Source organism: Silene latifolia, chromosome 10 (genome assembly GCF_048544455.1).
Source record: "Silene latifolia isolate original U9 population chromosome 10, ASM4854445v1, whole genome shotgun sequence".
NCBI lineage: Eukaryota > Viridiplantae > Streptophyta > Magnoliopsida > Caryophyllales > Caryophyllaceae > Silene > Silene latifolia.
Window position 1 is genome coordinate 3,404,492 of NC_133535.1, and position 24,737 is coordinate 3,429,228.

The following is a 24,737-nucleotide window of genomic DNA, read 5'->3' on the forward strand; positions in this document are numbered from 1 at the left end:
CTATGTTTATTGTATTATACGAGAACTCTTTATGATTTGCATTCTAAGTTGATTCATTATTCGAAGAGTTGATTTCACTTATTGATTCGCTTTCATCAATTATTGCTAAACTAATTTTTATCTCTTTCATCAATTTTTAATCTGTTTTTAAATTCAAGTTCTATTTCTTAATTTCAGTTTTTTCATTAGATGGATGTCAAGATTGTCACAGTGCTCTTGCTAATCTTAATATTGATTCATTTGAGGTTTTTTGTTAGAGTTTTAAAACCATATGAGAAATCAACAGTATTTATTTTCGGCCATAGAACTGTTGGCCTATGTGTAAGTAGTAGAACATCATCTTCTTGTACTATCCTTGTATACGGATTGTAGTTTGCAGTTTCTATTATAAATAACTCTTGTTAAAATAGATTGTTTTAGGTGCCAAATATAGGAGAGCTTCTTAAAGAATTGGAGTTTACGCAAATCCCGACAAGTTAAGAGTTTTCAAACTATCCAGGCTTGATGTTTTTTATTAGAGTTTTTACCCTATGCCAGACAAATCATATTTTTGAACGAGCCTTTTTGATGTTTTTGTTGGAGATATAATGACATGTGATGTTAGTTGTTACTGACAATTGGAGGATTATATGGTGTTTTGGTGGGAGCAGGTGATGTTTTTGGAGTAGCATGATTGGGTTTGATTACAATAGATGAATATGACAATGGCGAAAATTAAAAGGAAAGAGAAGAGAAAGAAAATATAAAATGGAGGGGGGGAATTTGAAGTAATAAGTGGAAGAGAAAGAATAGAAAATGGGATTAAAAGAAAGAAAGTGGGACCTTTTAAGAGGATAACCTACTACTTCAGGTTAATAAAAACACAATTCTATTCCATGACAATGGGTGTAATAGTTTGTTATAATGCTAGTTAAATTGAAGTTTGTAGTAATTTGAGAAGGTGCCTAATAGTTTAGAGTATTCTCGTTAAATAACCCTATATTAAATTATATTCATCAGAAGCATTATATTTTGATGTAGCAATCTATGTTTTATGTTTTAGAGAGGTTGAAATTTATTTGATTTCTATAGCTATGTATTTTGTCAATTTAATTTGATATCGATTATAGATGTCGTATTGTTAATATTAGAGAAAAAGGATTATGCATTTGAGGATTACTCGCACTAGTTTTTGAAAGATATACACATTTTTTTCGAAAGATATTATCATTTATAAATATAGTTTTTGAGCAATATTATATTTTTTTAGTGTAATGTTTTACTAAATGTACTCAAAAACTTTATACTAAAGCAGAACTCAAAAACTTTAAAATAAAACTCAGAAAATAAACAACGGTTTTTTCCCATGGTACCCTCGAACTTTGGCAGATTACACATGGTACCCCTCATTTTAAGTTTCTACATATGGTACCCCTGTGTTTACCTTTTTCTTTCCCAAAATACCCTTACCAGACTTTCCGTTATCACACCGTTAGTTTACATCTCCTAAACACTATACCTCTTGCTTTTACCCATAACACAACTAATCTCACTCATCTTCAAGCCTAATCTCACTCATCCCCTCTACCACCACCACACCACCACGCGCGACCCCACAGCCACCACGGCCAACGACACCATCCAATCCCACCATCACCAATTCAATCTCAATCACACATATTGTTTCGAGACCCCATTTTCCCCAATTGCAAAACAACTTCACCTCACAATACAACACAACACAACACAAACTGAAATCGTTGCAAAAAAAACATACTACTCCGTAATTAACTTTGGCAAATGTAATCTGTACAATAAAAGGTATTACCTCAGATGTATAGTCTATCAACTGTTAATAACTTAATATTACGATTATTTCTTACTCTGCATTAGTTATGAATTTATGATATAGATTCATCAAATATACTACATTACTACCTAGTACTTTTTCCAAAATCAAAATATGTCCCTGAAAATTGTTGATAGTACAAATAATAATACGAATATAATCTTAGGTTTAAAAGTTGATTAGTTTAATCTAAAAAATTGTCGGCTTGAATAGAGTTTATTTATGGTTGGATGCTCTTCTTATCTTAACTTTTACCACTTTCCTTTTTCCATGAAAGCCACAAAGATATGATTGATATGAACTATGATCATTCTCGTTACTTTTATTTTACTTTTTGTATAAAGAGAGTTATATGGACAAATATTAAGTTGACGAGATTTAAACCCAAGTTATGAATACCAATCCTTTACTCGTCATGATTATTACTAAACAAGTTTTTATTTAAGACAAATATATTCGTTTTAAACATAAAACAGGTCAAATAATTAGAAGAATGCTTTGGAAATGATAAAAAATTTGTCCCGTCTAACAATATGACAGTAGTATTTAACCCGTTCTAAACTTAAAACGTATATAACCGTTGTCTTAAAAGAAAACCAATTTTACACTTGATAATTATTGTTTCGTTAAATCTAAGCTTTTAACTTAATAACTTAATTATCAAATATAAAGAACCTCGTGCGTTGATGACCCATGTACATAATTGTAAGCTATAAATAATGTCCTCAATTTGATAGTAGTATATTTTTGGAGATAATTAGTTGTATAATAATGCAATCCTCGTTAACAATTTCCCTAATCACAAACAAATCATATGGGATGATCATTAGCCTGCCTTTAATACCACATGTTGGTCCTTAAACGGATCTATCTATTTTACAACCCTAAAGCATAACCTTTATCTACATAAAACTGTACAAAGTTACATTTGCAAATTTTTCTTTCTTTTTATTACCGAGTACATTTTTTTACCTTATTATAACTATTAATTCATAAGTTTAAAATTGAGTTTTGGATTTTCAATACTCAACTTAAAATTTTGCAATAGGAAATATACATTATCTCAAAACTTGTCTTCAGACATGCATAAGTCTTGTCCACAAATACGTTTTGGGTTTGGGATATCCGATATAGACAGCCTAAAATGAGAGTCGACAAAATTTTTTCTACACCGTTATTTCATACATTTTTACCTTAGTAAATTTAGCGTTGATGAGCATATTATCATCGGATGATATCGTTTTAGCCATCTTTTTTTAGGTTAAGAGAATAGCTAGTTTTCAGAGCAAAATTGTTATTCAATTTAAGTGATATTTCGCGTTACAATATATAATAATTAGTAAATTTCAAAACAAATGTGCCCACAAAAATCAAAAATACAAGATTGTCGAAAGTTATTTGGTTTATACGGAGTATGAAGCCAATTTATTATTATTATTTTTTTCATATTGGACCATTTTTATTCTACAAATTAATTGTTGCCACAAAAAAATAGAATTATATGAAGCGTGCATTTACAATTTATATGAGACGTACATATATGAAACGTTACGTAATTTCACACTAATGGTGGTGCACCGTAGAAGAATGTGATGGGATGGGAATATGGGATACTTGTGTGATTGTGTCTTTATATTAAACGGTGGATCTTGCACTCTTGCTAGCAATTAGGAATGTCAACGACATGCAAGACGTTTATAGGTCAAATATATGCATCATTTTGAAATAAATATTAACGTGAAATGTGATGGACCCGATTTTTATTAGATGCGTAAAAATAGGAGAAATTTAGCGGGAAATTTTTTTCAGACTTTAATACGTACCTTAAAGATTGAATTCAGGTTAGATTGGATTGCAATATATATTGAAATGCACATATCTTTTTAGATCTAACAACTAGCCAGATGCAGTTTTTTCGTTGAAAATGGATGTATGATAATCATAAGTGATTACTCCTTAGTCCTTACAAATTGTTTGTCACACGAGCACGGAGTATATTGCTAGCTTTTGTTTTTCCTGTATAAAAAAAATATTGTAAGTGTCTGGACAAAAATCCCCTATATACTAAATGAATAGGAAAAACTCAAGTTTTCCCGCCTAAAATATTTCCCCTATTTTGATATAATCGATTATTTTCTTTCCCATTTTAATATAGTTCTCTATTTAAGATTTGCTTCTAGGTTTTTTGATGATAAAAATTTCGTTCTCGATAAGATAAGTTGTAGATAAAAGATATTGTATGCTATTAATTAAAAAAAGTTATAAAACGATATCATTAAATCTGCGTAAAAAACTTTTTTTCATTAAATAACACAATTCATGTTATGAGTATTACTTAAATTGTTTTTTTTGTTTCTCTCAAATCAAAATACCATGATGAAAAATGTTAAAAAATAATGAATTGTCAATTTACACTCTATACATATAATATACTAAAAGGTAATATTCTATAAACACCGTGCATGCATTGCACGGGCCTATACTAGTGTATAAACACTTAATTACAAAATGTAAAAAAAGACATGAATACTTTTCATTAAATTGTTTTACTTTGCCTTATATGTTAGCTCGATCATTAATCTCTTCAATAATGTAAATAAATACGAGTATATGATTATTTTACTTAGGATCATGGTCGATCTACACATTTTAGGTCGTAAAATCCTAAAATCGACTCAGAATTGTAATAAACCACTCGTTCATTATTATTAAGGTATTAATCTAGTGATTAAGATGGAAATATAGTGGATAATAGGTTTCAGGTTCGACCTCATCCTCAATATTTTAGTGTAAATAAATGAATGACCCTAATATGGACGGAAGAAACGTATATAAAAGTTGGCAAATGGTGCGGCAGAAGAGCGGACCACAAAGGGAGTGAAAGGGAGAAAATGATGATGAGAAAATGTGGGAGAGTGTCACTTTTTGGGTACAATCCCAACTCACAACCACCACCTCTCCTTTACATTTCTGTCTTTCCACTTTCCCTTTCACTATTTATTTACTACTCTCTCTTTCTTCACTTTTTTTAACTATTTTTTCATGTGGAAGAACTCATTAACATCTACATGCTCAAATCATGAACATATAATAATAATAATAATAATAATAATAATAATAATACAAAGAGCAACTCCAATGGTTGTTTTTGGGAACCGGCTTGCAATTATTGTTAATTTTCAAGCAGTATGCTCATCATTGGAGTACAAAAATATATACCCGCTATACCCGCTTGCAAGCAGGTGTAGCTTTGTCAAGCTACGTAGCTTGAAACTTAAAATGAATAAAATAGGTAATTAAAAAATAATAAGAAAATTTAATTAAATTATTTATTGTTATGTGAGATTTTAAGCTACAATATAATGTAGTTTGCCATTAGAGTGTAATGTAACTTGAAAGCTTTGTAGCTTGGAAAAAAATGGGATAAGGCAAGCTACAAGACCTTGTAGCTTGCCATTGGAGTTGCTTAGAATGGCAAGAAAATGGCTTAATTAGAGCATCTCCAATGGACAGCTATAACATAGTGTAGCTTGATTTGCCACATCGACTTTATATTTGGCTTGTTGCTCCCTCAATATAAAAAAAAATATAATAATTATATAGACATCAATTATAAAATAAGATAGTTTCACACTGCATGTGAGATAACCATTTTTATAAAAAAAAACTATTTATTTACTATTAATAAATAAATTATCATTTTACAAAATGAGTCAGTCTCATAACGTAATATTATCTCACCCAATAATTACTGTTATATAGGTGCTTGACCGTCACAAGGGAGAATTGTTGTTCTTTAAAAGTCTGCGACTGGCTAAACAATCAAGGACAGGAGGAGTCATTTCATTACCTAAAACAGGCCATGCACCTTAGAAAAGACGTTCATTGTTCCCTCTAAGGCCCAGGGGCCAGGGCTTTCTGCCCTTATTATCATCAACTATGGACCATATGACCACATAGCATGCCCACTCTTTAAAGGTAACCTTAGGCTGTAAGCCATCCTCCTTAAGAATATTTCGTCGTCAAAATTAATCGTAGATACAATTGTCCAGTGGCGTAACCAAAATTTGTTGTTAGGTGGCATAAAGTATTTAGGAAGGGCAAATTACTAATATACGAGTAATAAGATAAATTTTTTAAAAAAGCCGAAAATTTCAAAAAAAAAAAAAAAAAAAAAAAAAACAGAACTTATGTTTCAAGGAAACGACTGTATATACTACTCCCTTTGACTTCATCACTACAAGTATTGCTTCTACCTAGACCTAATAAACAAGTCAACCGGGTCGAGTTCAGATCGAGCCAGTTTGAGCCGGGTCATTAATGAGTTTGCAATAATTCAGGTCAGATCAGGTTGTGTTCGGGCCAACTATTTTCAAGTTATTTAAGAATAATGGATTGTGTGCAACAATAAACATTCGGGTCATAACCAGATCAATTTGAATTATGGGTCAAGCTCAAATTCTCAGTGTAGGTGTCGAATCGAGTACAAATCAAATTATTCGGGTCAGATCATTTTACCAGGTCTATTTCTACCTCATATATACTCATGACAAACATAAATTTTGCAGATTTTATGTCATGGACATTGACTGTTGAAAATCACAAGTAACTTGCTCACATTTGTACAATGCAAATAGATTGAAAGAAAGTAGGGAACGAAAGAAAAGTGGGGGACACCATTGAGTACAAAATGGAATTGAAAGGGCTGCTTTTTTAAATGACCCATATCCCATGTATTTGGGCCCTTGATTAGGCAAAACAACACATGGCCCAGTTTTAAAGACTCGATATACATATTTAGCTAAAGTATGGGCCTTTGTCCTTGATTTTGGTCCGGCATGGACACTCCGTTTTGTAGTACAATGTAAAATAGAACACCAATAACGGGGGTATAATTAGAGTTGGCATAAAGGGCCGCGGGCTGGTGGGTGGCCCGGCCCGACCCGGTGAGAAAATCGAGGAAGCACGGGCACGGCACGGCTGGGCTTGAGACGGGCTTCGACGCGATTTTCTTCAGAAATTCGTGCCGAGGCACGACACGACCCAAGCACGGTGGAGTCGGGCACGCACCAGGCACGGCGGGTCTGGCCCGAAGTATAGCCCGTTGATCATCATTTATTAAACAAAACGTACACTAATATTTAATAAAATATATATTTAAACCATTAATCATCATTTATTAAACAAAAAGTACTAAAATATATCAATTATATAACAATTTTTTTAAAATAAAAAAATATTAAAGCACATGGGTCGGCCCATGGACAAGGCACGAAAAGCCTATGGGCCAGGCACGAGCGTAAGTTTGGATCAGTGGGCCTGGCACGGCACGGCCTGAGGAGCCAATATCCGTGCCTGGGCCGGGCCAATTTTGGAGGAAGGCACGACGGGCCGGCCCAGCACGGCCCATTGCCTACTCTAGGTATAATCGAACAGGTTTGAGCTCGAGCTTGAATAAGCTTGAAATCAGTTCGGAAGGAGATTGAAACTATATTGGTCCTGTTTGGTACTCAACAGATTAATATTAGTAGAAGCAGATTGGTCAAACAGATTATAAATGACAAATTTGATTGACAAATTTGAATACATTTCAATTATCAGATTTAGTAGAAGTGTTTGGTAATTAGCGGATTTAGGTTAATAGTTTGTTGTATTTATGTGTAAAGGGTGGACAAATTCATTTTTTCACAATCTACTAATGTGAATATGCTGGAGGGAGCAACATATTGGAAAACTGTAGATTGAGCTTTAATCTACTGTTTTAATATGTCATTTACCAAACACTCAAATTAGTAGATTGGTAAGTCAAACATGTTAAAAATTTACCAATCCGTTGTTTATCAAACACCCCAAATCATAAGCGGGGTGATACTCATGACATGGGTTTGAACCCGAACAACATCAAAATAATCACATTTTATTATCAAATTATTACTTTCTCCATTTCATTCAATTCTATGGCTCTATTTGGTAAATGTCATATTGGCCAAATTTCAGCATATTGGAGAGATTTAGCATGTTTGATTTACAAATATGCTATTTAGAGCGTTTGGTTAATGACATATTGAAATAGCATATTGGGATCCAATATGCTATTTTCAAATATGCTGCTCCTACCAGCATATTGGGTTAGCGGAATAGAAAGAAAAAAAATTTGTCTTATTTACCTCCTTTAAAAATACTAACCTTCCTTTTATATATTTAATAAATAATTTATTCATATCCTTATTTGTCATTTTACAAAGGATTTAAACAATTTACTAATCTAAAACTGTCAATTATCAAACACTTTTAAAACAATTATGCTAAATAAATCTCCTAGTCAAACCTGCTAAATCATTATTCTAGTCAAATCTGCTTTCTAAATCTGTTTCTGTTAATTTTAATCCGCTGTTTACCAAACAGAGCCTATATGTTTGCTTTCTGAGCACTATTCATAAGTGCTGAGAAGAATTTTCGATACAACTTGTAATATATAGTATAAAAGATAGTCATGTCTTATGTAGATCTTCTTTAAATTATCTTACTGAGTGTATTGTGAATATTATATTTTTATAATTTTTATTAATATATAACTAAAGATATGAATAAAAGACAACGAGCATTAATTCACGTGTATAAAGTAAATGTATAAAATTAAATGGAATGAAGAAAGAACATTATATCCGTTTTAACTTAAGACGGATACCAATGACTTTAGTTTGAAAGCAACCCAAGATTGTCAATGACAAAGTCAGTCAGGTGGGGAAAAGGAACAAAACACAAACCATGGTTAAAAGTTGTGTATTAGGCCTCAAATGATTTGTCCCTATTAACCCGTGAACTATTGCATTTGCATTCTACGTAAGCTCCAAAATATGTGTTCTAATCTCAATGCTACTTGCCATGTATTGCCTCTCTTACAATAATGTGAAACCAACCAAAACAGCTACATGTTAAATTTTGTATACATTTAATTAGTCACCATTGTTTGTCAATTGCATGAAAATCTAAGCCCACCACTCGGATCCAATAATTGCATTCCACACCGTCGAAGGACTATCCAGTGACAGATCTTGAAATAAAAAGTAACGTAGCTAAAATATAAATACTTTATATCGTGAATGAATACTTACATTAAATCATCGGAGTATAGAAGGGATGTGTGATCATCAGGTCACTGAAATATGTACGGGTTTAAATAATGATCAACGGAATCGGACACCCTTCTGACATAACTAATATATGGTCATCGGTTAATATACTTTACCAATTCATCCATATAATGTATTACCTTACATTTTACAGTAAATCATTTACCCCTCCAATAGTGTAAGTAATTTCTTAAGAAATAAGTAATACGAAGATTAATTTAATAAAAATAATTCAAACTATACTGTAATATTATTGAAAATAACCCTATATTTCTTTGAGCCAAATTAGCCACGTTATGATAGGATTTGGATCCTCTCCATTTCCTTTCTCTCCAATTCCTCTCACAAATCTCTTTAAATAATAATTCTCACTTCACCCTTATTTTCCTTTATTTTTATGTGTAAATTTAGAACCGTTAGATGTTGTCAGAACGCGATCCGGACCATTAATAGGAACTTGCCTCTCCATTTCTTTTTAGGAAATGGAGAGAAATTGGACACGTTATGATTTTTGTCTTGAATTAGGTTGATCAAGTGACCTACAGTTGGCCCCAACACTTTCCACTTCCACTATATAAAAAATATAGAAAGTTTCGTGAGAATAAATCATGAAAGATAGATGTACAAACTTACATTTACCATAATTAGTAAAATATTCTCAACAAACTTTCTCTAATTAACTTATTAACATGTGCCCTAAGGGCACATTTTAGAAAATCCGATAAAAAATATATAGAAAATGTTCTCCCTCTCAATCATTTGCTTAAATATAATTAAAATATTCTTTATAAAAAATTTAAAAAGTAAATAAATGATTCGAGACAAAGGGTGTGAAAATATTTAAAACATCGTTTTTATATATATTATTTTTCCTTTTTTTAATATAATAATAATATGCACAAATATACTTAAGAAATGTTAGACACGAATGACAGTTTCAGATGTATACCGAGTCTTAGTATCACATTTTCGTATAATTTATATAGTGGCATAGAACCCATTATTTAATTTAAAAGAGAATGATATCAAGACTCGATATCACCTGATAATGCATGTCATTTCATTTCCCCTAAAAAAAAAAAGTCATGATATATATAAGCAACGTACTATGGTCTATACTTGTATATGTAGTAAGAGTACTTGAAAACTTAGATTTCCTTATCTCCTCCATCTCCAAAAATGTCTCCTAAAATCCCAAACAACTTCTACATACTATCCATCTTCCTAATCCTCTACACCACCATCAATCCATCAACCAACTTAGCCACAGCCGACGACGAACTAATCCGAAAAACATGCAAAACAACAAAATACATAGACTTATGCATCTCCTCCCTCAAATCCGACCCAACAAGCTCACAATCCGACCTCAAAGGCCTAGCGACCATCATGATAAATGTCGGCATACTTAACGCGACCGATACATACTCGTATTTATCGACACAACTTCAAAGTAGTAGTACTAGTACTACTACAAGTGATGCAACGTTGAAAAAGGTAGTAACGTTATGTGCACAAAAGTATTATAATGCTAATGACTCTCTTAATTCTTGTAATGATGATTTAAGTTTTGATAATTATGATTATGCTATAATGCATGTTACTGCTGCTGCTGATTACCCTAATGTTTGTCATAATGCGTTTAGACGATATCGCGGTGTGGCGTATCCTAGTGCACTTAAGGTTAGGGAAGATGGGTTGAAGAAGATTTGTGGTGTTGTTTTAGGTATTCTTAATCAATTGTATAATGATATGGGTAATCCTTAAAATCATTTTTTTTCGTGTATACTGTCTGGTTTAGTCTGGATTCGAGCTGGTAGGATTATTAAGGTGGTAAAGCTCTTACTCATGAGTTTTAACATTGCTGCATTCTCAGGGCTTGAACCGTGATGTTGTGTAATTTGTTATTGTGATTATAGTAGTACTTGTCATAGTTGTCAAGGTCACTTGTTTTTCAAGGTATTGAAACTTTTCTTAAGTTTATTGATGATATTAATATTTGTTTTCATATTGAAGAGGTTTTAACTTAGACCGCGAAAACTGGTTAGGCAAGGCCGGGCCAAATTTGCCTCCCTTTGGTCGACTCAAGTCCGGCTCTTTGGGGAAGCCGAAATTTGTAGTTAGGTGGGTGAAAAAGTTTCGAGGTTCAAATGAGTAATACAATTAGTAAATAAGGTAAATACAGATATTTTGGCAAAATTCAAAACTTTTATTGTCAGGAGAGATGAGCGTTCCTGCTATGTCCTGTCTTGAATCCGCCACTGATTCGACCGTAATCGACTTTTTGGGCTATCATGGACTTTAATCTATAATTGGGGCCTCACTTTTTGTTAAAAGTCAGAATACCATGTGCTATTAGGTGAGGAGTAATCGGCCTTGATTAAATGATTAAATTGACTAAACCGGGCAAAGGAAGTCAAGCCCTAACACATATCTGGAACATGGACCTAGCTATAGAGTATAGACCCCAGGATCAAACATAGTAGCCCACTTTTGTGCATCTAGGCTTGGATGATTTTGTGGGTTGGACAAACAAGACTTCATTTTGGCAAAATGTCCAATCACTATATGATGACGATTTAGTAGAGATGGAAGTGGTTTGTATTGGGTCGTCTCTCATGCTGGTCCACCGTGTCTGAGGAGAAAATGGCATGAGTTATGTTCACGAGTGTGGGTTTTGTGCCGGGTGCAATGAAATGGCGACCCAGACACGAACCATGGCCAACAGAATTTTGCTTAAAACGGATGAAATTTGCCTAAATTGGTCATAAATCTTTAACGGGCGACATTGAGTGGACACGCTCAACGTCCAACTCGATTATATGGTCTAGAATAACGGTCTAAACTTAAAGATAAATTTTTGACGTTGTGCTTATGTGAGTCAATGCAATTTTGGAAGGATTTTCCAACGGAATTTTGCCTAAAACGGATGGAATTTTGCGTATATTGGTCATAAATCTTTAACATGCGACATAGAGTCGGCACGCCCAACGTCCAACTCGATTATAAAGAAACACGAACCGGAATGGATTCTCGAACGACTCAAATTCAAATGTATAATACACGTTTTTCGGGATTCTAAGGTCCCGGAACAAAAATGTCCATAAATCACACGGATGATTTCTCTAGTCATACAAAGCGGCCTCACAAAATTTGAGGAGCTACACAAAATATTTGAGGCTGCCGGTGTGCGATAAACGAGTCTTAGGTGAAAATCGGAGACTCGTTAAAAATGTTTTAATACTTGTTATTTGGGGCTGAAATCGATTAGGATAACTTCAGAAGCGACCATGGACACGTGGTAGGAAAACAAGGAGAAAAAGAAGCACGACCCGGTAAGGCATCACAAACGGCTCAAATTGAAGTCTATAATACACGGTTTTCGGGATTCCAGGGTCTCAAAACAAAAATGTTTGTAGGTCATGATGTGAGTTTAATTACCTCGCAAGTGAACGAGAATCGTTGCACATCTGAGGGTCGAACCACGAGGAGCAAATAGATTACTAGTTGTTATGTTCATGTGTTTAGCTAAGCCAAATAAAACTTGTAAGGTTGGTATTCTAACTAAACTAGACTAGACAACAAGTAATTAAATTAACTAATGTAAATTCTAAATAAGAAGGCAAGCTAGAAAAAATGCGGCTTTACTCAATAGATAAAAGGCCTAAGGCACGATTAGGCTACAAAAATCCATAATCACCATGTTAATTCGGCCAATTAGTCATCTTGGGGTAATCAAGTAGGGGAAAACGCCTCTAATTCGCCTATTAACTCCCTCTCGGGCTCATAATAGGACACTAAAAATCCCGACTCACCTCCCTCCTGGGTTCATGACTCGGACTCCCCAACTCGACACTTTAATACAAAAGAGAACACACGCTATTCATTAAGTACCCAAGTATCGATCAAGGTCACGATGGATTCCCGGTCTTCCCAACCCTTTTCCCAAAGGTGAAGGTCAAACCGATTTCCAAAGGCGCCTCCTTTAGGCTTTCCCTCCCGGGTTCAATTCGGCTAAGGATGTAAGTAGGTGGTTAATCTAGGACCTAACCAATTTCCATTGGTGGACAAGAGTCATCAATCAACCAAATCCTCAAATAGAACATTAACAAGATAATTTCCTTGGTTAACCCCACTAATCACCCCTTGACAACTAATTTAAATGGATAAATTATGTTAATTATTCATGTTAGTGCCTAATCGTACCCAAGTAAGGAGACTACTCACTATTCATGACTAAACAATTGATAAAGGATGAAACTTTGCAATTAGTCATGGTATTAAATTGATTCTTACAACTAAGCATGCAATTAATTATGTGAAAGAAGAGTATAGACTAATTAAACTAAGATTAAGATAGATTAATGTAAAAAGAGTAAACTTTGACACAACTAATCAAAGATTCAAATTTTACTAAAGGAACAACACCCAACAACATGAACAAGTAGAATATGAGAGTTAAAATTTCTGTTTTAGCAACAAACAAGAGAGATCCAACAACTACTATTAATTAAACAAGAACAAAGACAAATGTAAACAAATGAGCAAAAGGAAGGAGATTATACTAACAAGGATGCAAAAGAAGTAAGCTTGTATTGAATAAGAATGGAGGAAACCTTCAATCTTGTTACAACCCAATTTCTAGATCTAAACAAGCTAATTAATTGAAAGATTAAGTCTAATTAGGGAAAGATTAACAAGGTAATTAAGAAAGTTTCAAACTTGAAAAGTAAAATTATTGGATCTAGGGTATTGTGTCCAAATGAAATTAGGGAGGGAGTATTTATAGTTTCTCCAAAATTTAGGTCAAAAGTTACAAAGGAGAGGAAATGCGGATGAAAAGAGGCTGAGCCGGTTGACCGGCCGCCGGTGGCCTGACCGCTCACGGGTTGCTATAAGTTTTTCTTCAGTTCTTGGATCAGCAGGTATGCAGGGACGGTGGGCCGACTGCGGGTTGATAACCCGGTTGGGAACCTCCTGTAAATTCTCTTCAAACTTCAACTTCAAAGCATCATCAGGTGCTCCTGACCGGTGGGGCGGCTGCCGGTTGCCTACCCGGCTGGTGACCTCTTGATTCTTTCCTCACAATTTCTTCCTTTGGCTCAAGGGAAGGGGTTCCCAGCCGGTCCGACGGAGACTCCTTTTTCAGCTATTTCTCCTCTTCTTTCCAATGCTATCTTCAAAATGACCTATCTTGCTCCCGTTTCTTCAATTTCGTCTCAAATCCTACAAAAGGAAACACAAACTCATAGAACAATAAATTGGGACACAAAATACAAGCAAAGGTATATAAACCGTCTCAAAACGGATCAAAACGCATAGAAAAGAGGGAGAAAATCATGGCTAAATAAGTACATATCAAGTTACAAGGACGATTTCTTGGGTCAAACTAAGCGATTTCACAAATTTGGGAAAGAACAATGAACATTTGAGGCTACCAGTGTGCGATAAACAAGTCTCGGGCGGAAATCGAATACTTGTTAAAAAATGGTTTAATACTTGTCACTTGGCCGGGGCTGAAACTGAATAAGGTAATTCTTGAAGCGATCCCAGAATCGTGGTAGAAAAATCGAGAGAAAAAGAAACACGACCTGATACAACCTCCCGAACGGCTCAAATTGAACTGCATATTGAAGTGTATAAAACAGTTTTCAGCATTGCAGGATCCCGAAACAATAATGTCCGTAAATCGCACAGACGGTATCTAGGGTCAGATGAAGCAGAGGCCTCAAAATTTTTGAGGAATAACGGATGATATTTGATGTTGGCGGTGTGCTATAATTAAGAGAGAGGAGGAATTTGGATATTCGTTAAAAATAGTTTAATACAATTTACTAGGAGCTGAAAATGAATAATGTAACTTTTAAAGTGAGCCGAACACGTGGTAGAAACCAGAAGAAAAATAAACACGACCCGGAACGACCTCTCGAACGGCTCAAATTGAAGTGTATAATACACGTTTTTCGGGGTACTAAGGCCCCCGAAAAAAATCTTCTGTAAATCACTCGGATCATTTCTCGGGTCAGACAAAGCGGCCTCACAAAATTTGAGAGGCAACAAAGGACATTTGAGGCAACCGGTGTTCGATAAATGAGTCTTGGGCGGAAATCAGAGAGTCGTTACAAATGCTTTAATACTTGTTATTTAGGGCTGAAATTGAATTGGGTAACTCTTAAAGCGACCCTTTACACGTGGTAGAAAAACCAAAAGAAAAAGAAACACGGCCCGGTAAGGCCTCCTAAACTATAACATCCCCTTCTTACCCAACCAAGGTAATTGGGAGTTGTTACCTTCTCGGTTTTCCGAGGCGGTGAAATCGGAGTCGTAATTGAGAAACAATTAACATAAATGAAATATTTAGTGGATTACATAAACATAAGTGAATAAATGAAATGAATGATACAACTCATGACTACTAATTAATCTAATCAACTATGCTCGACTCAAATGTCATCACGGCTCGTCCCGTCTCCCGCATGCTACCAAGGCTAACCTGTAAACAACTGCTGCACATATGATCGGAAATATCATATGGATCGACACAGGCCACCCTGGAAAACCACGTGTCCGAGGTTCGACAAATGTTGTTTTATTGCATACCGGGACCCCTGAATGTCCTCTGTTCCTCTTCATATTTTGAGTGGCCGCTTTGCATCGTCTAAGGAACCTTCAGTGTGATTTCCGTATATTTTTCTTCCGGGACCCTCAAATCTCGAAAACCTTGTAATTACACTTCATTTTGAGTCGTTCAAGAGGTCGTACCAGACCACGTTTCTTTATCTCCCGGTTTTCAACCACGTGTCCGGGATAATTGCAGGAGTAAACCTATTCGATTTCAGCCCTAAATAACGATTATTAATTCGTTTTTCACGCTTATCCGAGGTTCGCCGAATGCTGGTTTATCGCATATTAGCACTCCCAAATGTCCTCCTATGCTCCTCACGTTTTTTGTGGCTGCTTTATCTAACCCGAGAAACCTTTTGTGCGATTTTTACAGAATTTTATTCTGGTACCCTGAAATCTCAAAAACCGTGTATTTTACACTTCATTTTGAGCCGTTCAAGAGGTCGTATCAGACCATGTTTCTTTTTCTCCCTGTTTTTCAACTACGTGTCCGGGATAATTGCAGGAGTAAACCTATTCGATTTCAGTCCCAAATAACGAATATTACTTTATTTTTCACGATTATCCGAGGTTCAACGAATACTGGTTTATCGCATACGAGCACCCCCAAATTTCTTCCTTTGCTTCTCAAATTTTGTGTGGTCGCTTAATTTGACCCGAGAAACTTTTTTGTTTGATTTCCAGAGAATTTTGTTCCGGGACCCTGGAATCTCGAAAACCATGTATTATACAATTCATTTTGAGCCGTTCGGGAGAACGTACCGGACCACGTTTTTTTTTCTCCCCATTTTTCAACCACGTGTCCGAGGTTATTGCAGGAAAAAACCCATTAGATTTCAGTCCCAAATAACGAGTATTGCTTCATTTTTTACGATTATCCGAGGTTTAATGAATGCTGGTTTATCGCATACCAGCACCCCCAAATGTTTTCCTTTTCTCCTCAAATTTTGTGTGGTCGCTTTATTAGACCAGAGAAACTTTTTGTTTGATTTCTAGAGAATTTTGTTATGGGACCCTGGAATCTCGAAAACCGTGTATTATACACTTTATTTTGAATCGTTCGGGAGGTCGTATCGGACCACGTTTCTTTTTCTCCCGGTTTATCGACCACGTGTCCGGGATAATTGCAGGAGTAAACCTATTCGATTTCAGCCCCAAATAACGATTATTAATTCATTTTTCACGCTTATCCGAGGTTCGCCGAATACTGGTTTATCGCATATTAGAATTCCCAAATGTCCTAATTTGCTCCTCAAGTTTTGTGTGTCTGCTTTATCTGACCCAAGAAACGTTCTGTGCTATTTTCAGAGAATTTTGTTCCGATACTCTTAAATCACGAAAACCGTGTATTATACACTTCATTTTGAGCCGTTCGGGAGGTCGTACTGGAACACGTTTCTTTTTCTCCCGGTTTTTCAACTACGTGTCCGAGATAATTGCAGGAGTAAACCTATTCGATTTCAGTCCCAAATAACGAGTATTACTTTATTTTTCACGATTATGCGAGGTTCAACGAATGCGGGTTTATCGCATACCAGCACCCTAAAATGTCTTCCTTGTCTTCTCAATTTTTGTGAGGTCGCTTTATTTGACCCGAGAAACTTTTTATTTGATTTACGGAGAATTTTGTTCCGGGACCCTGGAATCTCGAAAACCGTGTATTGGCCACGCAAAATTTGAGTACCAACGGAAGACATTGGGGTGTGCCGGTATGCCATAAACCAGCATTCGTCGAACCTCGGATAATCGTGAAAAATCTATTAATGCTCGTTATTTGAGGCTGAAATCGAATAGGTTAACTCCTGAAATGAGCCCGGACCTGTGATTGAAAAACAGGGAGAAAAAGAAACAGTGGTCCTGTTTACCTCCCGAACGGCTCAAATTGAAGTGTATATAATACACGGTTTTTCGGGATTCGAGGGTCCCGGAACAAAATTCTCCGGAAGTCACATAGAAAGTTCCTCGGGTCAGATAACGCGGCCACGCAAAATTTGAGTACCAACGGAAGACATTTGGGGTGCCGACCATAAACCAGCATTAGTCGAACCTCGGATAATCGTGAAAAATCTATTAATGCTCGTTATTTGAGGTTGATATCGAATAGGTTAACTCCTGAAATGAGCTTGGACGCGTGATTGAATAACAAGGAGAAAATAATACAGGGTTCGGTACGACTTCCCGAACGGCTCAAATTGAAGTGTAAGATACACGGTTTTTCGGGATTCCAGGGTCCCGGAACAAAATTCTCCGAAAATCACATAGAAAGTTCCTCGGGTCAGATAAAGCGGCCAAGCAAAATTTGAGTACCAACGGAAGACATTTGGGGGTGCCGGTATGCTATAAACTAGCATTCGTCGTACCTCGGATAATCGTGAAAAATCTATTAATGCTCGTTATTTGAGGCTGATTTCGAATAGATTAACTCCCGAAATGACGTCCGACGCGTGATTGAAAAACAGGGAGACACGTGGTTGAAAAACAGGGAGAAAAAGAAACAGGTTTCGGTACGACTTTCCGAACGGCTCAAATTGAAGTGTACAATACACGGTTTTTCGGGATTCCAGGGTCCCGAAAAAAAATTCTTCTTAAATCACATAGAAAGGTCCTCGGGTCAGATAATGCGGCCACGCAAAATTTGAGTTCCAACAGAAGACATTTGGGGGTGCCGGTATGCCATAAACCAGCATTCGTCGAACCTCGGATAATCGTGCAAAATCGATTAATGCTCGTTATTTGAGGTTGAAATCGAATAGGTTAACTCCTGAAATGAGCTCGGACGCGTGATTGAAAAACAAGGAGACGCGTGATTGAAAAAGAGGGAGAAAAATAAAAAGGGTTCGGTACGACCTCACGAACGGCTCAAATTGAAGTGTATAATACACGGTTTTTCGGGATTCTAGGGTCCCGGAACAAATTTCTCCGGAAATCACATAGAAAGTTCCTCGGGTCAAATAAAGCGGCCACGCAAAATTTGAGTACCAACGGAAGACATTTGGAGGTGCCGGTATGCCATAAACCAGCATTCGTCGAACCTCGGATAATCGTGAAAAATCTATTAATGCTCGTTATTTGAGGGTGATATCGAATAGGTTAACTCCTGAAATGAGCTCGGACACGTGATTGAAAAAAAGGGAGACGCGTGATTGAAAAACAGGGAGAAAAAGAAACAAGGTTTGGAACGACTTCCCGACGGCTTAAATTGAAGTTTAAAATACACGGTTTTTCCGGATTCCAGGGTCCCGAAACAAAATTCTTCTTAAATCACATAGAAAGTACCTCGGGTCAAATAAACCAGCCACGCAAAATTTGAGCACCAATGGAAGACATTTGGGGGTGCCGGTATGCCATAAACCAGCATTCGTCGAACCTCGGATAATCGTGAAAAATCGATTAATGCTCGTTATTTGAGGCTGAAATCGAATAGGTTAACTCCTGAAATGAGCTCGGACGCGTGATTGAAAAAAGGAGAAAAAGAAACAGGGGCCCGTGCGACTGCTGAACGCCTCAAATTGAAGTGTATAGTACACGGTTTTCGGGATTCCGGGTCCCCGAACAAAATTCTTCGGAAATCACATAGAAAGTTCCTCGGGTCAGATAATACGGCCACGCAAAATTTGACTACCAACAGAAGACATTTGGGGGTGCCGGTATGCCATAAACCAAAATTCGTCGAACCTCGGATAATCGTGAAAAATCGATTAATGCTCGTTATTTGAGGTCAAATCGAATAGGTTAACTCCTGAAATGAGATCGGAAGCGTGATAGAAAAAAGGGAGAAAAAGAAACAGGGTCCAGTACGACCTCCCGAACCGCTCAAATTGAAGTGTATAATACACGGTTTTTCGGGATTCCGGGGTCCCGGAACAAAATTCTCCTGAAATTACATAGAAGGTTCCTCGGGTCAGATAATGCGGCCACGCAAAATTTGAGTACCAATGGAAGACATTTGGGGGTGCCGGTATGCCATAAACCAACATTCGTCGAACCTCGGATAATCGTGAAAAATCTATTAATGCTCGTTATTTGAGGCTGAAATCGAATAGGTTAACTCCTGAAATGAGCTCGGACGCGTGATTGAAAAACAGGGCGAAAAAGAAACAGGGTCCGTTACGACCTCTCGAACGGCTCAAATTGAAGTGTATAATACCAGGGCCCCGAAACAAAATTCTTCGGAAATCACATAGAAAGTATCTCGGGTTAAATAAAGCGGCCACGCAAAATTTGAGCACCAACGGAAGACATTTGGGGGTGCTGGTATGCCCTAAACCAGCATTCGTCGAACCTCGGATAATCGTGAAAAATCTATTAATTCTCGTTATTTGAGGCTGAAATCGAATAGGTGAACTCCTGAAATGAGCTCGGACGCGTGATTGAAAAGCAGGGAGAAAAAGAAACAGGGTCCGGTACGACCTCCCGAACGACTCAAATTGAAGTGTATAATATACGGTTTTTCGGGATTCTAGGGTCCCGGAACAAAATTCTCCGGAAATCACATAGAAAGTTCCTCGGGTCAAATAAAGCGGCCACGCAAAATTTGAGTACCTACGGAAGACATTTGGGGGTGCCGGTATGCCATAAACCAGCATTCGTCGAACCTCATATAATCGTGAAAAGTCTATTAGTGCTCGTTATTTGAGGCTGAAATCGAATAGGTTAACTCCTGAAATGAGCTAAGACGCGTGATTGAAAAAAGGGGAGAAAAAGAAACATGGTCCGGTACGACCTCTCGAACGGCTCAAATTGAAGTGTATAATATACGGTTTTTCGGTTTCCAGGGTCCAGGAACAAAATTCTCCGGAAATTACATAGAAAGTTCCTCGGGTTTGATAATGCGGCCACGCAAAATTTGAGTACCAATGGAAGATATTTGGGGGTGCCGGTATGCCATAAACCAGCATTCGTCGAACCTCGGATAATCGTGAAAAATCTATTAATGCTCGTTATTTGAGGCTTAAATCGAATAGGTTAACTCCTGAAATGAGCTCGGACGCGTGATTGAAAAACAGGGCGAAAAAAAAAACAGGGTCCGGTACGACCTCTCGAACGGCTCAAATTGAAGTGTATAATACCAGGGCCCCGAAACAAAATTCTTCGGAAATCCCATAGAAAGTATCTCGGGTCAAATAAAGCGGCCACGCAAAATTTGAGCACCAACGGAAGACATTTGGGGGTGCTGGTATGCCCTAAACCAGCATTCGTCGAACCTCGGATAATCGTGAAAAATCTATTAATTCTCGTTATTTGAGGCTGAAATCGAATAGGTGAACTCCTGAAATGAGCTCGGACGCGTGATTGAAAAGCAGGAGAAAAAGAAACAGGTCCTAGGTCGACCCTCCGAACGACTCAAATTGAAGTGTATAATATACGGTTTTTCGGGATTCTAGGGTCCCGGAACAAAATTCTCCGGAAATCACATAGAAAGTTCCTCGGGTCAAATAAAGCGGCCACGCAAAATTTGAGTACCAACGGAAGACATTTGGGGGTGCCGGTATGCCATAAACCAGCATTCGTCGAACCTCATATAATCGTGAAAAATCTATTAGTGCTCGTTATTTGAGGCTGAAATCGAATAGGTTAACTCCTGAAATGAGCCCGGACCTGTGATTGAAAAACAGGGAGAAAAAGAAACAGGGTCCGGTACGACCTCCCGAACGGCTCAAATTGAAGTGTATATAATACACGGTTTTTCGGGATTCGAGGGTCCCGGAACAAAATTCTCCGGAAGTCACATAGAAAGTTCCTCGGGTCAGATAACGCGGCCACGCAAAATTTGAGTACCAACGGAAGACATTTGGGGTGCCGACCATAAACCAATATTAGTCGAACCTCGGATAATCGTGAAAAATCTATTAATGCTCGTTATTTGAGGTTGATATCGAATAGGTTAAATCCTGAAATGAGCTTGGACGCGTGATTGAATAACAAGGAGAAAATAATACAGGGTTCGGTACGACTTCCCGAACGGCTCAAATTGAAGTGTAAGATACACGGTTTTTCGGGATTCCAGGGTCCCGGAACAAAATTCTCCGAAAATCACATAGAAAGTTCCTCGGGTCAGATAAAGCGGCCAAGCAAAATTTGAGTACCAACGGAAGACATTTGGGGGTGCCGGTATGCTATAAACTAGCATTCGTCGTACCTCGGATAATCGTGAAAAATCTATTAATGCTCGTTATTTGAGGCTGATTTCGAATAGATTAACTCCCGAAATGACGTCCGACGCGTGATTGAAAAACAGGGAGACACGTGGTTGAAAAACAGGGAGAAAAAGAAACAGGTTTCGGTACGACTTTCCGAACGGCTCAAATTGAAGTGTACAATACACGGTTTTTCGGGATTCCAGGGTCCCGAAAAAAAAATTCTTCTTAAATCACATAGAAAGGTCCTCGGGTCAGATAATGCGGCCACGCAAAATTTGAGTTCCGACAGAAGACATTTGGGGGTGCCGGTATGCCATAAACCAGCATTCGTCGAACCTCGGATAATCGTGCAAAATCGATTAATGCTCGTTATTTGAGGCTAAAATCGAATAGGTTAACTCCTGAAATGAGCTCGGACGCGTGATTGAAATACAAGGAGACGCGTGATTGAAAAAGAGGGAGAAAAATAAAAAGGGTTCGGTACGACCTCACGAACGGCTCAAATTGAAGTGTATAATACACGGTTTTACGGGATTCTAGGGTCCCGGAACAAATTTCTCCGGAAATCACATAGAAAGTTCCTCGGGTCAAATAAAGCGGCCACGCAAAATTTGAGTACCAACGGAAGACATTTGGAGGTGCCGGTATGCCATAAACCAGCATTCGTCGAACCTCGGATAATCGTGAAAAATCTATTAATGCTCGTTATTTGAGGGTGATATCGAATAGGTTAACTCCTGAAATGAGCTCGGACACGTGATTGAAAAAAAGGGAGACGCGTGATTGAAAAACAGGGAGAAAAAGAAACAAGGTTTGGAACGACTTCCCGACGGCTTAAATTGAAGTTTAAAATACACGGTTTTTCCGGATTCCAGGGTCCCGAAACAAAATTCTTCTTAAATCACATAGAAAGTACCTCGGGTCAAATAAACCAGCCACGCAAAATTTGAGCACCAATGGAAGACATTTGGGGGTGCCGGTATGCCATAAACCAGCATTCGTCGAACCTCGGATAATCGTGAAAAATCGATTAATGCTCGTTATTTGAGGCTGAAATCGAATAGGTTAACTCCTGAAATGAGCTCGGACGCGTGATTGAAAAAAGGGAGAAAAAGAAACAGGGCCCGGTACGACCTGCTGAACGCCTCAAATTGAAGTGTATAGTACACGGTTTTTCGGGATTCCAGGGTCCCTGAACAAAATTCTTCGGAAATCACATAGAAAGTTCCTCGGGTAAGATAATATGGCCACGCAAAATTTGACTACCAACAGAAGACATTTGGGGGTGCCGGTATGCCATAAACCAGCATTCGTCGAACCTCGGATAATCGTGAAAAATCGATTAATGCTCGTTATTTGAGGCTGAAATCGAATAGGTTAACTCCTGAAATGAGATCGGAAGCGTGATAGAAAAAAGGGAGAAAAAGAAACAGGGTCCGGTACGACCTCCCGAACGGCTCAAATTGAAGTGTATAATACACGGTTTTTCGGGATTCCAGGGTCCCGGAACAAAATTCTCCGGAAATTACATAGAAGGTTCCTCGGGTCAGATAATGCGGCCACGCAAAATTTGAGTACCAATGGAAGACATTTGGGGGTGCCGGTATGCCATAAACCAACATTCGTCGAACCTCGGATAATCGTGAAAAATCTATTAATGCTCGTTATCTGAGGCTGAAATCGAATAGGTTAACTCCTGAAATGAGCTCGGACGCGTGATTGAAAAACAGGGCGAAAAAGAAACAGGGTCCGGTACGACCTCTCGAACGTCTCAAATTGAAGTGTATAATACCAGGGCCCCGAAACAAAATTCTTCGGAAATCACATAGAAAGTATCTCGGGTTAAATAAAGCGGCCACGCAAAATTTGAGCACCAACGGAAGACATTTGGGGGTGCTGGTATGCCCTAAACCAGCATTCGTCGAACCTCGGATAATCGTGAAAAATCTATTAATTCTCGTTATTTGAGGCTGAAATCGAATAGGTGAACTCCTGAAATGAGCTCGGACGCGTGATTGAAAAGCAGGGAGAAAAAGAAACAGGGTCCGGTACGACCTCCCGAACGACTCAAATTGAAGTGTATAATATACGGTTTTTCGGGATTCTAGGGTCCCGGAACAAAATTCTCCGGAAATCACATAGAAAGTTCCTCGGGTCAAATAAAGCGGCCACGCAAAATTTGAGTACCTACGGAAGACATTTGGGGGTGCCGGTATGCCATAAACCAGCATTCGTCGAACCTCATATAATCGTGAAAAGTCTATTAGTGCTCGTTATTTGAGGCTGAAATCGAATAGGTTAACTCCTGAAATGAGCTAAGACGCGTGATTGAAAAAAGGGGAGAAAAAGAAACATGGTCCGGTACGACCTCCCGAACGGCTCAAATTGAAGTGTATAATATACGGTTTTTCGGTTTCCAGGGTCCAGGAACAAAATTCTCCGGAAATTACATAGAAAGTTCCTCGGGTTTGATAATGCGGCCACGCAAAATTTGAGTACCAATGGAAGACATTTGGGGGTGCCGGTATGCCATAAACCAGCATTCGTCGAACCTCGGATAATCGTGAAAAATCTATTAATGCTCGTTATTTGAGGCTTAAATCGAATAGGTTAACTCCTGAAATGAGCTCGGACGCGTGATTGAAAAACAGGGCGAAAAAAAAACAGGGTCCGGTACGACCTCTCGAACGGCTCAAATTGAAGTGTATAATACCAGGGCCCCGAAACAAAATTCTTCGGAAATCCCATAGAAAGTATCTCGGGTCAAATAAAGCGGCCACGAAAAATTTGAGCACCAACGGAAGACATTTGGGGGTGCTGGTATGCCCTAAACCAGCATTCGTCGAACCTCGGATAATCGTGAAAAATCTATTAATTCTCGTTATTTGAGGCTGAAATCGAATAGGTGAACTCCTGAAATGAGCTCGGACGCGTGATTGAAAAGCAGGGAGAAAAAGAAACAGGGTCCGGTACGACCTCCCGAACGACTCAAATTGAAGTGTATAATATACG

General features: G+C 37.6%; 1 protein-coding gene across 1 annotated transcript; it reads left to right on the forward strand.

The window, feature by feature from the left end:
• The first annotated feature begins 10,070 nt into the window (after window positions 1-10,070).
• LOC141604725 (cell wall / vacuolar inhibitor of fructosidase 2-like) lies at window positions 10,071-10,951 on the forward strand. Its single transcript, XM_074423192.1, has one exon. The coding sequence runs from the start codon at window positions 10,141-10,143 to the stop codon at window positions 10,726-10,728; it is 588 nt and encodes a 195-aa protein (XP_074279293.1). The 5' UTR covers window positions 10,071-10,140; the 3' UTR covers window positions 10,729-10,951.
• Window positions 10,952-24,737: the final 13,786 nt, after the last annotated feature.

Excerpts from the sequence above, each read along its gene's own strand:
- LOC141604725 (XM_074423192.1), top strand. The coding sequence starts at position 10,141 with ATGTCTCCTAAAATCCCAAACAACTTCTACATACTATCCATCTTCCTA.